The sequence below is a fragment of the Convolutriloba macropyga genome, chromosome 4, assembly GCF_964194025.1.
Source record: "Convolutriloba macropyga chromosome 4, txConMacr16.3, whole genome shotgun sequence".
In the NCBI taxonomy this organism is placed as follows: domain Eukaryota; kingdom Metazoa; phylum Xenacoelomorpha; order Acoela; family Convolutidae; genus Convolutriloba; species Convolutriloba macropyga.
The window spans coordinates 21,133,292-21,149,935 of NC_134471.1; the positions used below are offsets into that span (position 1 = coordinate 21,133,292).

The window sequence follows — 16,644 nt, forward strand, 5'->3', positions numbered from 1 at the left end:
ACAATACGGCACACAACAGCAGCTGAAGTGCGGCATCATCAAAGAGAGGGAGAGATAGCGAGAGAGAGAATGAGAAAGAGAGATAAAACGTGAACGAGAAGGAGAAGCAAGAAACCCTAACCTACAGAGAGAGAAAGAGCCAGGAAAACTTTCCATGATGAGATTCGACTCTGCAACCTCCAGTTTTCTCGACTTGTTAGTAAATAAATCATATAGAAAAATGAAAGGGCAAAATTCAAAAGAAAAGTTTCCACATTTCGCAGTAAAGAAAATGTTCAAAAACATTTTCTGTCTCTGGAGTTCTGTCATGTGACCCCATCTCCAAGACTTAAAAAGCTTCGTCGGCCAGTAGTGATTGTTAAACTCAGACAAGGACAAAAAATCAAACATATTCAAAACGATGCAAAAATGCAAAATATTAACATCTTCAGAACATTTCATTGTCTCAAGAGATTATCTAGCAACTCTATTTCAAGCCTTAAACAGTTTCACTGGCTCATAAAGGTCCATAAACTTGGATCATAATTTTTCGAAAATTTTTAAAATTAAAACGTATCAAAAATCGCAGTCATTAAAATATTGATAACCACTCCATTAACTCGAGAGGCTATGAAGCAGCTTACTTTCAAACCTCGGAGGAGTTCCCTGGACCATAAAAAATGTTCAAAAAATTTATACAAAAAACTTGAAAAAATTGCAATTTTTAAAAAAATAATTGCTTGAGGTCGTGGTGTGAAAAAAGTTCCACTACATCTAGAAACTATACACTAACCTAATATCAAACCCCAGAGGAGGCCCCTTGGCTCTTGAGGCTGGATAAACAAAAAATGAAACATTTTCAAAAAACTTGCAAAAAAATTTAAGTTTCATAAAAAAAATCGATAAAATTTATAATAAAAAAAACTATTCCATGGCCAATTAAAATTTCAGTAAATTACTATCAAACCCTTAAGAAGGTTTTCTTGCCCCTGGTTAGCAAAGAACTTTAATGGCAATAAATGTTTTCGCCATGCTAAAATTTGCGATGTTAAAATGTTGAAACATTTCTATTACCACTATTTACTATGCAGTAACATTTTATCAAACCCTAGAGTAGGTTCATCGACAATTAGGGCTGTAAAAAACAAAAAATGACAAAAATTTTAAAAAGCTAAAAAAATTAAATTAGTACAAACTTGGGGTGGGGCAACAGTGAGGTGGGGAGGGGGCGGCAATGTGGGGGGGTCCTCAGCCTCTAAGAACCACTCTTCACACCATAAAAATAAGTCTGCGAAACAGTTTTAGCTGAAACAGAGTTGAAAAGCTCTGAGAGCACTTAATGCCCGCTAGGCGCAACCTGTTTATCCCGCTTTTGAGGACAAAAAGTGTGTCAGACGAAAAACCGGTCAAGCGAAAAATAGCATAAACATAGCTGGCAGATTGCCAGAAAATAGCCGCAATAGCTTCGTAGATATGCAGTCTCAAAAAACAATAAAAAAGACAGACCCAAAAAATTGAGGCTGATGTCTTTCCATTGAAGGCTGATATATTTTGATTATAAATTTGCTTCCCCTATTAGCTCCCCAAAAAAATTGACTGAACAGAAAACTAGACCTGGAACGGACTAAGAATGGAATGGGAAAACCATTTAGAAAATCCGATCAAAAAATAAAAAACAGTAAAAATTAAAAAAATGAAAGGGCAAAATTCAAAAGAAAAGTTTCCACATTTCGCAGTAAAGAAAATGCTCAAAAACATTTCTGTCTCTGGATTTCTGTCATGTGACCCCATCTCCAAGACCTAAAAACTTCGTCGGCCAGTAGTGATTGTTAAACTCAGACAAGGACAAAAAAATCAAACATATTCAAAACAATGCAAAAATGCAAAATATTAACATCTTCAGAACATTTCATTGTCTCAAGAGATTATCTAGCAACTCTATTTCAAGCCTTAAACAGTTTCACTGGCTCATAAAGGTCCATAAACTTGGATCAGAATTTTTCGAAAATTTTTAAAATTAAAATTTATCACAAATCGCAGTCATTAAAATATTGATAACCACTCCATTAACTCCAGAGGCTATGAAGCAGCTTACTTTCAAACCTCGGAGGAGTTCCCTGGTGCACAAAAAAAGTTTAAAAAAAATTATACAAAAAACTTGAAAAAATTGCAATTTTTAAAAAAATAATTGCTTGAGGTCGTGATGTGAAAAAAGTTCCACTACATCTAGAAACCATACACTAACCTAATATCAAACCCCAGAGGAGGCCCCTTGGCTCTTGAGGCTGGATAAACAAAAAATGAAACATTTTCAAAAAACTTGCAAAAAATTTAAGTTTCATAAAAAAAATCGATAAAATTTATAATAATAAAAACTATTCCATGACCAATTAAAATTTCAATAAATTACTATCAAACCCTTAAGGAGGTTTTCTGGCCCCTGGTTAGCGAAAGAACTTTAATGGCAATAAATGTTTTCGCCATGCTAAAATTTGCGATGTTAAAATGTTGAAACATTTCTATTACCACTACTTACTATGCAGTAACATTTTATCAAACCCTAGAGTAGGTTCTTCGACAATTAGGGCTGATAAAACAAAAAATGACAAAAATTTTAAAAAAGCTAAAAAAATTAAATTAGTACAAACTTGGGGTGGGGCAACAGTGAGGTGGGGAGGGGGGGGGCAAATGTGGGGGGGGGGGGTCCTCAGCCTCTAAGAACCACTCTTCACACCATAAAAATAAGTCTGCGAAACAGTTTTAGCTGAAACAGAGTTGAAAAGCTCTGAGAGCACTTAATGCCCGCTAGGCGCAACCTGTTTATCCCGCTTTTGAGGACAAAAAGTGTGTCAGACGAAAAACCGGTCAAGCGAAAAATAGCATAAACATAGCTGGCAGATTGCCAGAAAATAGCCGCAATAGCTTCGTAGATATGCAGTCTCAAAAAACAATAAAAAAGACAGACCCAAAAAATTGAGGCTGATGTCTTTCCATTGAAGGCTGATGTTATATTTTGATTATAAATTTGCTTCCCCTATTAGCTGCTCTCTAATAACCACACCCATTTGACCTTATCACTGAATTAAAGTAAAAAAAGTCAGCTTCAATGTGATGAAGTCATTTTTGCGAGTGAGGTAAGTCAGGTGACCAAAAATTTAATCACGCAAATGAAAAAAAACTCGGTCCACTAAGAGCGAAAAATGACGTCACGCACGCACTTCAGTTGAAATTAATTGAACGAATGAACAAAAGCAAGATTTGAAGTGGTTGTGACGTCATATGGTTGCAAAAAAAATTGACTGAACAGAAAACTAGACCTGGAACGGACTAAGAATGGATTGGGAAAACCATTTAGAAAATCCGATCAAAAAATTAAAAAAAAACAGTAAAAATTAAAGTCAAATTGCCGCAAGTGAACAAAAAAACCACAAACGAGAAAGCGAACTTTTGTTCAAACACCGTTTTCACACTACTTTAAAATTAGAGTAAAAAATTTTACACAGCAAAACCACTCGCTTATTCGCTCAACTTCCTGTTTCGGCGTGACCAAAATCACTACTCCAATTTGACTTCAAAAATCATGAAAATGTGTGAACAGATCTCAAAAAAGAAAACAAAAGAAAACAGGCAAAAAGTCATCAAATTTTGTCTAAAAATCAAAACTGATCAGAAACCTACAAATTATCATCAAACTCAAATTAACTACTTGAAATCTTCAATTTCTATCAAAACAAGCCTAAAACTAATAAAAAATCAAAATCAAACCTCTTAACAACCGAAAGTAGCAAAAAAACTGCTTTTAAAAGCCGCACGTGAACAAAAAAATTCGCTCGCTTCGAGAAAATTTTTCAAACATCAATTTCTCGCTCTCTGAAAAAAAGCGGTTTGAATAAAAAGCACTCTCTTTTCGCTCCGCTCATCACTTTTATTCAGCACCAAAATCACTCCAAATTTTTTCACGCTACAAAAAACATACACGGCAGATTGCCGGAAAATAGCCGCCGTTGATTCTAATAAGCATGATTGGGATTGAAAGAATAAAAGATATTAAAAAAATATTTTTGTACAAAACATTTTTTAAGTCCGATTTATTTTGATGGCATTTCGTAGTTGAACAAAACGAACTTCTGTTTCCTAGAGAGAGGGTACAGGGGCTACTATCAAAACCAATAAGCGTTAGAGATGGTAATTAAGACTTATAGGAACGACGTTCAAATAGCGGGCATCTAAAATTGGGTTTTATGGGTTTATCCCTTTTCTATTTCTGACTTCAATTTTTTATACTGACTCTGTTCATTTTGAATTGCTTTGCTGAGCAACTGATGTTCAAAATCATGTTTAGCAAAATGAGAGAAGAGAGAAACTAGCCTAGAGAAGTCAAAAAGATATCACGCAAAATGTTGAAAAAGCGGCAAAATGAGGTAAAGCGAAACATTTTGTTATTCGACGAAGTAAAAAAAATAGCAGCGCTATAATAGCCGGCTGAGATGAGCGCGGCTATTAATCACTCCAATAAAATTGATTAAAAAAAGGACGCGTTTCATTTCCCGCTTCAAAAAACCCTCCAATAAAATTGATTAACAAAGGGACGTCTCGTAAAAAAGACAGCGCCCCAATACAACTCAAATTCTTTGATTTATAAAAAAGGAGCGCTATTATAGCCGGCTGTGAAGCTGAGGCAGCTATTAAACAAGTATATTATATGTAAACAAATAAAACATAGCTGGAGGAATTCCGGAAACGACTCGAAGGAGAAAACTGCCCATACTTATGACAAAACAACTGGAACACCTTTTGTGAACCCAGAACCTCCTCAAATGCCATAAAAAACTTAAGAAAGAATAGAAACGGCATTCAAAAAGAAATTGAACAAAAAACTAGAAATACTCAAGTTTTTTTAAATAGCACAAGTAAACATAAAGCCCAAAAAGATCCTTTGCAATTAGAGCAATGGAAAACTCGCAAAACAATGGGCACGTCATAGTAGACTAAGAAACTTTCTCAATTTTTCTGTCAATTTTCCTAAGAAAAAAGTGATTTATACCACGAAAACATTAATCAATTGGTATCTGAATATTCCCCTTAGGTGACAAGCTTCTATTCAAATCCCACTTAAAGCATTTAAACAAAAGAAAACAGGTAAAAGCTCATTAAATTTTGTCTAAAGACCAGCAAAACTGATCAGAAACCTCCAAATTAGCATCAAACTCAAATTAACTACTTGAAACCTTCAATTCCTATCAAAACAAGCCTAAAACTTATACAATATCGAACCTCATAACCATCAAAAGTTGCAAAAAAACTGCTTTTAAAAGCCGCACGTGAACAAAAAAATTTCATTCGCTTCGAGAAAATTTTGGACATATCAATTTCTCGCTCTCTCAAAAATAGCGGTATGAACAAAAACCACTCTCTTTTCGGTCCGCTCTTCACTTTTGTTCAGCACCAAAATAATTCCAAATGTTTTCACGCGTTTCATTTCTCGCTTCAAAAATTACTCCACTAAAATTGACTAAAAAAACTGACTTCTTCAATACTCCTCTTCGAGTCAGCGCCCCAATACAATTCAGATTCAGCGCCCCAAAAAGACAGCGCCCCAATACAATTCAAATTCTTTGAATTGAAAAACAACGAGAAGGCCAATAATAGCTCCAGCTATCACTGTGCGGCTATTAAGACCGACAGGACTAATATAATTGATACAAACTTCGTTTGAGAGCAATAAATAACAACTTCCAAATGAACTTCCACTAGAGCTTATTTATTCCCAACGTTCGAAAACAGAAGTCAATATTCAAAGCATGTGCTTTAGCTTCAACAATCTTGGAAAAACCAATTCTGCTCTTTGAGTGATTAAAAATTTGTAGGATAGCAATACATTTCTCGTTTCGCAAAAAAGACAACACAACCACAACACAATGTCTGAAGCCAATAAACCCGACCTATCATATTGAGACGAGAAGAAATAACGGTAAAGCCAGCCCAGAACCGGGTGCAGCATACTTGATTTGACAGCTTAAAATCAATAGTCGCCTGCTAAACCTTGAGAAGCAGCTATGCACAGATTATGTAAAACATAGCCGGCAGATTAACGGAATAGCTGCGAAAGAATAGACCTGCGTGCCATATAATAGAGATAGAAACAGATACAGATCTAAATTGAAAAAAAAATCGACGCCGCTCAAAAAAATTAGGCTAAAAAACATTCAGAGATAAATTAATAAAGCTTGTTAAAATAAATTCCACAGAAGTCTCTTATTAGGGACGTTTACTACACATATGAGTTCATTTGACCTTAAACAAATTCAAATAAACTTAAGTTTTAAAGTGCAAAAGTCATTTTATTGAGTGAGGTAAGTCACGTATGATCAAAATCTAATCACGCAAATAACCTAAAAACTTTCGCTAAAGCGAGTGAGAAAAGACGTCACGCGCGCAAATGCCGTTAGTGAGAGGAAGAAGTCATTCAGAAAATTTGACCTTTTCAGCTTTGCTGTGTGAACAAATGTAAAACGAAAAAAGAGCGTCAGACGACGAAACAAAAAAACATAGCAGGACAAGTCCTGACGTACAATTCAAATAATTTTCATTGACTTAACAAACAACTAGACCTAGAACGGACAATGGGTGAATTGGGAAAACCATTTCTAAAAAAATCAGATGAAAAAAACAAAAAAAAACAGAAAATCAATGTCAAAATGCTGCTAGGGAGAACAAAAAACCACTAGTGAGATATGTAATTTTGATTCTAACAAAAAACTAGGTCCAGAATGAGCTGTGAATGGATTGGGAAAACCACTCAGAAAAAAATCCGATCCAAAAAATCGAAAAAACAGTAAAAATCAGAGTGAAATTGCCGCATGTGAACAAAAAACCACTACCGAGAAACCGAACTTTTGTTCAAACACTGTTTTCTCACTCTACTTTAAAATTAGAGCGAAAAAAATTCACGCCGCAAAACCACTCGCTCCACTTCCTGTTTCGGCGTGACCAAAATCACCACTCCAATTTGACTTCAAAAATCATGAAAATGTGTGAACAGATCTTAAAAAAAAGAGCGCCCCAATACAATTCAAATTCTTTGAATTGTAAAAAACCAAGAGCACCGCAATATAGCTACGCTCAGCTTACAGCTTCGCAGCTATAACTAGAAGAACGCAAAAAAAGTTTTAAATTATTTGCCGCATCTATGCATAAATATTACAGCATGTAATCGCCATTGGGAGGTTTTTAAGCTCGCAGGTGAAGTCTAGTTGTTGATCAAATTCGAGTGTGCAAACATACCGGTCAGATTGCTGGAAAACAGCGGCCCTTGATTCCAAGCCCCATTTATACCTGTTTCTATTTTTGATGTCGTTTCTTTACGACACCATCCATTTAAGATCGCTTTGCCAACCAAAGTTCTGTTTAAAATCAATTTGAACATAATGCGAGAAGAACAAAACTAGCCTAGAGAAATCAAAAAGATTTCCAGCAAAAGGTTGAACGAGCTGTAAACTAAGTTAAAGCGAAAAAAAATTCATTCGACGAAGTAAAAACACACAACAAGACAAGAATTTGACGTAATTGGTGAACAATTCATGCCGCAAAACCACTCCCTTTTTCGCTCCTCTTCCTGTTTCGGCAACATGAAAACATTTCACAATTTCACTTCAAAAATCATGCGTGAACAGATCTTAAAATATAGCCAGAAGGATTCCGAAAACGACTCGGAATAGAAAACTGACCATCCTCACTGACCTAATGCAGATCCTACATAATTAAACTTTGAAACAATTTAGGAACATTTTGAAACAATAACAAAAACATGGGGGAAGTAGCTGACAAAAAACTGATTAAAGCATCTGATGACGTTGCGACTCCAAATAAACTAGTGTCAAAAGACCTTGTAATACAATTAGTTTGCAGCAAAAAAATACCAAATGAAAGACAACCTAGTATAAAAGACTGTTCATAGAAAGATAACCAAGGGAAGCAAAAGATCTGGGAGGAAAAGATCTGGAAGGAAGTAAACTCTTTATAAATATTTTAAGCGATTTCTCTACGAAAAGCTTAAATGCAACTTCCCAACCATTATTCGCAAAATGTTTTATTAAATCTTGTCCCAGACCATTCACTCACCCAAAACCCAAAAAAGAAACAACTTAAAAAATAAATGACTTACAAAACTTAGATGTCTAGTATTCAGTGGTCACTTCATAGTAACAACACCCAGAAATAGCGCTTAATTAGGAAAAGACAAAGAAACAACAGCGGGAAATCAGAGGAAATAACTGAAAAATAGTAAAACAAAACAGAGAAATAGCCAAGCCACATAAATTGCTAATACAAATAATTCCAACCAAACAACTGCACAAACGCCAAAGAAAGTCAAAAGAGTTCAAAACTGTTTAAAAAACCTAAAACAAAATAAAATGGTAAAAAATAACTCAAAAATTAAGTCTTAAAAGTGTAACATTTGCTTCAAAAAAGCTTACCAACGCACTATTTCTAGTGTAGATAGTAAATCGAAAAAACTTTGAAAAAATTGTTGCTAAAACTAAAAAAACAGCCTTGAAAGGCCGTACGTGATCAAAAAATTTTGCACGCGCAGCATAAATTTTTCACACCTAAATCTCGCTATCTGTCGAAGAACGACTCCAAGAACGACTCTCTCTTCTCTCTGCTCTTCAATTAGTTCAACCCTTTGACCTAAACAGTTTTCCCTACGGTATTGACTTCTACATCCTGTTTTAAAAACACTCCAAAAATTATAGGTCAAAATAACAAAGACGCTCCACCAATACTCCCCTTTGAGTCGTAAAAAAGAAAATACAAATTCAAATTCCTTGAATTAATGAAAAGTCAGAAGCGCTTTAATAACCGGCTGAGAAGATGAGGGCTGCTATTAATAACAATCGAGTGGTAATGTTTCTAATCAACTCTCGTTGTGATATGTTGCAAAACTTACGCGACCACTTTTTGACGGACTTTGAAGTTCCGCCACTCCTTTCTAACCACTCTTCATATACCATCAGTTGTGAGAAAAGAGTGACAGAACTTCGTAATCTATCCCGAAGCCCAGTTACATAACTGTTTAAGATCGGACTGTTTAACATCACTGTTACTGCCCTGATATATCGGGCGGTAACAAACTTTTGTAAGAAAGTTGTTATCGCAACAAGATTTAAACATAACCGACTAACGTCGGGCGAATTGCTCTCAAACGACGGCGGTTGGCTTCGTCAGTAGCTGGCCACGGGGGGAGTGCACTGGGGGCTGATGGGGGCAACACTGGGTTGGGGGGGGCAACAGCGCGGTGGGGATGGGGGTCAACGGGGGGGGGGGGGGGGGGGTTGGGGTTCTCAACCTCTCAGAACCGCCCTTCACACCATAAGTATAAGTCTCCAAAACAGTTTGAGCTGAAACAGAGCTGAAAGGCTCTAAGAGCACTTAATGCCCGCTGGGCGCTACCTGTTTATCCCGTTTTTGAGGACGAAAAGTCAAAAGCGTCAGACGAAAAATCGGTCAAGCGAAAAATCGCATAAAAAAAGACCAACAGGACTAATATAATTGCTACAAACTTCGTTTGAGAGCAATTAACAAACTTCGTTTGAGAGCAATTAATAAACCTCAATTGTACTTACTCTCCATCTTTGAAATGCAGTTCCATATTAATACAGCTAGTGTATTCTGGGTTTTTCTGAATATGCTCATACTTCATATTGGCCAGAAAACCGAGGAGGGTCGTGTCGTGCTGCAAAAAAAAAACAATGAAATTCCTTGGGTAACAACAATCAAAGCTTTGCCTGTACTATATAGCACCTACCGAATGAATCTGTAATTTTAAGTTCTCCGTGAACATACTCTCATTTTAGCTCCCATTATATGCTGTGGGGTACATAAGTCATGCTTCACTTTGAAAACTTTGCTTTCCCTTCTGAAGCTGTCATCAAATTTTTAATTTGAGCGAAATTACCGGATGCAACTTACAGCGTAAATAAGATCAAATATTGTCGTGTTCAGGGATCCGTTCACAAATGACCTCATGTTATCCAAAATCAAGTTGATGAAGGCTCCTGAAACAAACCAATCTTTTCAGCAATTTACCAGCAGCAAATTATTCCTATTCACTCATTAACATTTGTATTCAGGAGCCGATATTAGCAATGCGCTCATGATGATTTGTATAAGATTGAACTCACGCTTTGTATAGAATAGGAAGACATACAATTAAAGCATAACAATAAGAGGGCGTTCAATAATTACACAAAAGACAGAATCGGTATCTTTGCATACTCTACACAGTAAAGCTCCATTACTATTAGGTAGGATCATCTTTGTAGGATTATAAAAGAAATTTGAGTACCAGAATAACTGATCCGGATATTCAAATTCTTACCTCCTCCGACTTGGAATCGTTGCACTTCTTGTTGAGACAATGCCAATTTCCTCTCAAATTCCGTCATGTTGGAGACCTGCTCTTGAACTGTTTCGTCCATCCAATCAGGCAAACTCAGCCCATGGGCTTCCTAAGAAAAAAAGAAACATAAACAACTAACGTCGAACTAATTGCTCTCAAACGACCGGCGAGCGGTTGGCTTTGGTAGTAACCAGCTGGGGCTTAGAAATGCAATAAGGCGGCTCGGTAATGTGCGATTGCACATAAGGTTCCGACCCCGCTCATCCACAATTTTGGCATAATTGTCTACCAAATGAGGAACAGATGGAAAAACATAAAAAATTCAAGTATTTTTCAAAAAAAAACTGGTGTATGAACGAAAAGATAGCCTCTAAAGCAAATAACTCAGTGGAGTAAATATGATGCATTAGATTGATGAGATATGCCGATATTAAGAAAGCGAGCGAAGACGAACGGCAAAACTAAACAACAACAACAACAACAACAACAACAACAACAACAACAACAACAACAACAACAACAACAACAACAACAACAACAACAACAACAACAACAACAACAACAACAACAACAACAACAACAACAACAACAACAACAACAACAACAACAACAACAACAACAACAACAACAACAACAACAACAACAACAACAACAACAACAACAACAACAACAACAACAACAACAACAACAACAACAACAACAACAACAACAACAACAACAACAACAACAACAACAACAACAACAACAACAACAACAACAACAACAACAACAACAACAACAACAACAACAACAACAACAACAACAACAACAACAACAACAACAACAACAACAACAACAACAACAACAACAACAACAACAACAACAACAACAACAACAACAACAACAACAACAACAACAACAACAACATCAACAACAACAACAACAACAACAACAACAACAACAACAACAACAACAACAACAACAACAACAACAACAACAACAACAACAACAACAACAACAAACATTAATTACATCAAAAAATTTTTGTCCGTTTTAAAAAATAAAACTTTATAACAAAGTCAAAATAGCGTCATATAAAACTGAAAGAAATAAAATAACTTGTAATACACCAGAAAAAAATGCTTATTCACCCGTTCATAATAAAGCTTGGTAACAATTAGACAAAAAAGAACAGAAACTTTCGAAAATTCGCTGAATTTAAAAAAAACAATTAATTTCAAAGTAATCAAAACCATTAAAAATCAACTAAAATAACCCATAGGTTTACAATGACCGATGCTTCTATAGAAGAGAATTAAGAACTCTTCGCATTCAATTTTTTATGCAGTTAGAAAAAGAACAACAAATAGACAACAAACTAAAAATTAATTAAAACTTGCCAGAAAATGCTTTGGAAGCCGTAAAGCCAAACTTTGGCACCCAAAATGTAAAGCCAAACTTTGGCACCCAAAATATGTTCGATTGCACATTCGTCGAACACCTATAATGTATTATGTGGCCACTCATTAAAGAAAACAAGCAATAATTGGACAAAAAAAATGCAAAATTATGTAATACTTGTTTTTTTCGAAAAAAATTTATTTACAAAGACATAAAAGCCATTAATTACAAAATGAAAAATTTGAATAGGTTCGTCCATTCTTCCAAAGGAAGCCCTTGAGACCTGCAATTATCCAGAATATTTCTTACGTCTACAAAAAGAACGTCAAATATGACAAAAATCAAACTTCATTTACTTTTTTTTGTGAAAAACTCGTGTGAAAGCCAGTAAAGCCATAACGAATTCTCTTAAAACATGAAAATTTGTGACACCAATCCCTTTTGACACCTTCCCTTGAAATGTATTATGTGACCTCTCATTAATGAAAGCAGGTAACAATTAGACCAAAAAGAAAAAAGCAAGATTATGTAATAATTGTTTTTCTCGAAAAAAAATTATTTCCAAACACATGAAAGCCATTAATTACAAAATGAAAAAAATGAAAAGGTTCGTTTTTCCTTCCAAAGGAAGCCCTAGAGATCTACAACTATTCAGAACAAGTCTTACGTCTACAAAAAGAACGTTAAATATGACAAAAACCAAAAATTAATTTACTTTCTTTTGTGAAAAACCCGTGTCGAAGCTTGACAAAAACTCCCTTGACAAAAATAATGTCATCTTTAAGCTTTAATTGACGAGACCAGGTGACAAACAGACAATAAAAGGAACAAAATTGCGAAGTTGAAATGTTTTTTTTTTTCATTTTGGAAAACAATTGTTTTCAAAGTCATGAAAGCCATTATCTATCTTCTAATATCAGAACATCGATTCATCTACTCTTCCAGGAAAACCCAATCAAACCGGGTCATTGCACAGGAAATTATACACGACTAAAGAGACAAAGTAAAAACGACAGTTAAAGACAAAAATTAAAAAATTCAATTAAATTCTTCCAGAAAGTACTGTCGAAGCGTTAAAGAACCACAATCAATATCATTAAGGATTTAAATATTATCAATTGTGCGTTATTTTGAACGCGAAAAATGTGATATATGAACTGACAATAACGTGATAATTTGGCAAAACTAGAAAACATGAAAAATGAGCAAATATCAAAAAATTAAAAAAAATTGTGAAATCTAGTAGTATCAAAGCCAGAACACCATAACTTAAGGCGTAAGGCCGCAATAAAACTAAATTTGAATTCAGCAGAAAGAAGGAGGACTCTTTGATTGCTGAGACTAAGTTACAAGTTAACCAAATTAAGAGAAAAATGGAGGCAAATTTCAATAAGCCATTCTTTATTTAAAAATCAAATAATTTGAAAGTGAAAACGACGATAAGCTTTCAAGCAATCAACTAGATAAATTCATTTTGAGCTGATTAGGAAGCCAATAGGACCTATAACTATTGAGCTTTGATTTGAAATGTTCTGTTATTTAACAAAAATAAAAAAGATCGATTTTTTTTAACAAAAAACAGACTGACGACAATCCCAATTATTTTTGGATTGTAACGGTCCAAGATTGGTACTGAACTAGTCCTGCTAATGCTGACTGTCCATTGGGAATATTTAATTTTTGGAATGTCATTGATATAGATATTTTGTTAGTTAAAAAACAAAAATAAATGCTGCGTTTTTGATAATCAACGAATAAAGTTAGCAAAAAACGGCAAAGTTTTGTTTACAGAGCACTCTCAAGTTGAAGTGGAATTAGTCCCCTTTTCAGTCTACAAAGATTGTGTTAGTGGTGTTTGGGTGTGCACTTCCTGCAGGTTTAATCAGAGTGGACTAAAGAAACCTATTTCGTGCCGCTTTTGATGAAAAAGCTTATGGTCGTTTTTGATGAAATTAAACAAGAGACAAAGTAAAAACGACAGTTAAAGACAAAATTAAAAAATCTATTAAATTCTTCCAGAAAGTACTGTCGAAGCGGTAAAGAACCACAATCTATATCTTTAAGGATTTGAATATTATCAATTGTGCGTTATTTTGAACGCGAAAAATGTGATATATGAACTGACAATAACGTGATAATTTGGCAAAACTAGAAAACATTGAAAAATGAGCAAATACCAAAAAATTTTTTAAAAAATTGTGAAATCTAGTAGTATCAAAGCCAGAACACTATAACTTAAGGCGTAAAACCGCAATAAAACTAAATTTGAATTCAGCAGAAAGAAGGAGGACTCTTTGATTGCTGACACTAAGCTACAAGTTGACCAAATTAAGAGAAAAATGGAGGTAAACTTCAATAAGCTATTCTTTATTTAAAAATCAAAACGACCATAAGATTTCAAGCAATCAACTAGATGAATTAATTTTGAGCTAATTAGGAAGCCAATAGGACCCATTACTATTGAGCTTTGATTTGAAATGTTCTGTTATTCAATTAACATAAAAAAGATCAATTTTTTAATAAAAAACCGACTGACGACAAGCCGAATTATTTTTGGATTGTAACGGTCCAAGATTGGTACAGAACTAGTCCTGCTAATGCTGACTGTCCATTGGGAATATTTAATTTTTGGAATGTCATTGATATAGATATTTTGTTAGTGAAAAAATCAAAAATAAATGCTGCGTTCTTCATAATCAACGAATAAATTTAGCAAAAAACGGCAGAGTTTTGTTTACAGAGCACTCTCAAGTTGAAGTGGAATTAGTCTTTTCAGTCTACAAAGATTGTGTTAGTGGTGTTTGGGTGTGCACTTTCTGCATATTTAATCAGAGTGGACTAAAGAAACTTATTTCGTGCCGTTTTTGATGAAAAAGTCTGAACTTTGTGAACTATTTAGCCGGAATTTGTGACAAAAAAAATTCGATAAAAATAGCCGACAATATATTTTGTCTTTAAACGTAAAATCAACATTTTCTTGAAAAATTTTATTAATTTTTATCAAAATTGGCGAAATTTTAGTCAAAAGTTCCGAAAAAAGGTGAATGAAATCAACGGAATTCACTTATTTTCTTGAAAGTTTAAACCTCGATATCTCCCTGTCAAAAACGAAAATCAAAAAAATTTTTTAATACCATATTCTACGCTGGACAAGCTTTCTAATGATACCAGTCTCAACTCTCTACGATATATCGATCGGCCAAAATTGACTGAACAAAAAAACCCATTTGAGCATATAGTTCCTCCCTCCCTCAAGAGGGGTCGGAACAATTATTGGGGCGTGCACGGTGTGGGGATCTCGGGAAAAGGGTTACACCTCAGGGGATGAGAGGAGAAGGGGTGACCCAAATACCACCCAGAAAAACTTTCCAGGAAGACATCAGTAGTATCCGACAAAAAATAATGCCGATAAAAACAACTGTGATAGATTTTTGAATTTCATTTTTGAAAAGGACAGCACACAGACCACATATAATCACTTCCTCAAAGGAGCACTTCAACTCCTTAAATATTGCAAATCTTAACATCGAGAAAAAATTTTCCAGAAAATATCAAAAAGTAACGTCTTTCGGTAATGTTCAGTCTCAATCTAATAAATCTAAGATAAGGCTGCAGGTACAATTAAACGCAAGCGTCAAAATCTCCCAGTCTTTCAGAAGACAATATTACCACACAAACTACAAAAAATTTATTCCAGAGCACATTAGTTGTATCCTTAAAAATATTGCTGAGTAAAACATAGCTGTAAAAAATTATTGGGATTTTATTTTCTCTGGAAAAATAGAAGAGCATTTGAAAGCAATTAAACGAAATCGATCAGTTTAGATTTGAACCAAAGCATCATTGGGTTACTTTCACGCTCTTGCTTTTTCCACAAACCAGTAATTAGATTGCATTTGGTGCTCTAAATTCTTGTTAAGATATTTTCATATATTTTGTCTAGCTCAAAAACTTTTTTCGAGTTTGTTTTTTAATCTGGCTGATACCGAATTAATTCTTGAAACTAGTAACTAGTAAAGAATGGCTCGAAAGAGCGATTTCGACTTTCATTCGAAAACGAACAGTCAATATATCAGCGCTATCAGTGGAAGCGTGGAAGCCTCAGAACAATTCTCAACTGCTGCAAAAAGTATTTGACTCCGTATAAGAAAGATAGCAAACGATATAATTATAAATTGACGGATGGTTTGAAAATTCAAATATCAACCATTTTTCCAGAATACAAGATGCCTTTTTGTCAGTAGCAATACTTGTTAACAGCGTTCGTCACATAGGAGTCCCCGAATGCAAAAGGACGCCGCCCTATACACAAACACGCACATGCACCCACTTACACACACACACACACGCACACACACACACAACACATTAACCAGGAAGCAATTTTTTCGCCGGGCAAGCATATTTTCGAGACAGCATAGCCCCGTGATAACTGCTCTTGGCTAACATCCCTTTACCTCGGGTTCGATTCCCACCCATCTATTTTTCTGTAAAACCTTTTATGTCATTGGACTCTCTCGATATGTCCTATTAACCATGCTGCTCAATTCGTATCAAACATGAGAAGGCTCCTTAAACATGCAAATATTTTGCCCTTTTCAGAGCTCCTATTTAGCTTTTAATACACAAAATTAAACTAAGTTACTGTTAAATTCAAATGTTTAAAAACAGATGTCGACATTCTAAAATAGAAGTCAACGTTCGAAAAGAAAGAAGTCAAACCTGAAGTTCACCTAAAAAAACTGTAATGCTTATACTCCTCTCGATACAGTGGTAAACAAGACAACACTGGTGAAAAGAAGAGCCAGCTATGGTTTTTTCTTGGCTATTATTCTTTCACTTTCAATATATTGACAACTTCGAACAAATTTTGTTTTAAACCG

At 34.9% G+C, this 16,644-nt stretch overlaps 1 protein-coding gene across 2 annotated transcripts in view; it reads right to left on the reverse strand.

Moving 5' to 3' along the window:
• LOC142338315 (prostatic acid phosphatase-like) overlaps positions 1-16,644 on the reverse strand; it is a 56,274-nt gene that overhangs the window by 17,497 nt on the left and 22,133 nt on the right. For both annotated transcript variants that reach the window (XR_012758969.1, XM_075388007.1), the window contains exons 5-7: positions 10,361-10,490; positions 9,952-10,037; positions 9,606-9,715 (exon numbers count right to left, since the gene is read on the reverse strand). Coding sequence is in view for 1 of the 2 variants with exons in the window: in XM_075388007.1 (XP_075244122.1) it covers positions 9,606-9,715; positions 9,952-10,037; positions 10,361-10,490 (326 nt within the window). In the remaining variant the exon portion in view is untranslated. The remainder of the gene's footprint in view (positions 1-9,605; positions 9,716-9,951; positions 10,038-10,360; positions 10,491-16,644) is intronic.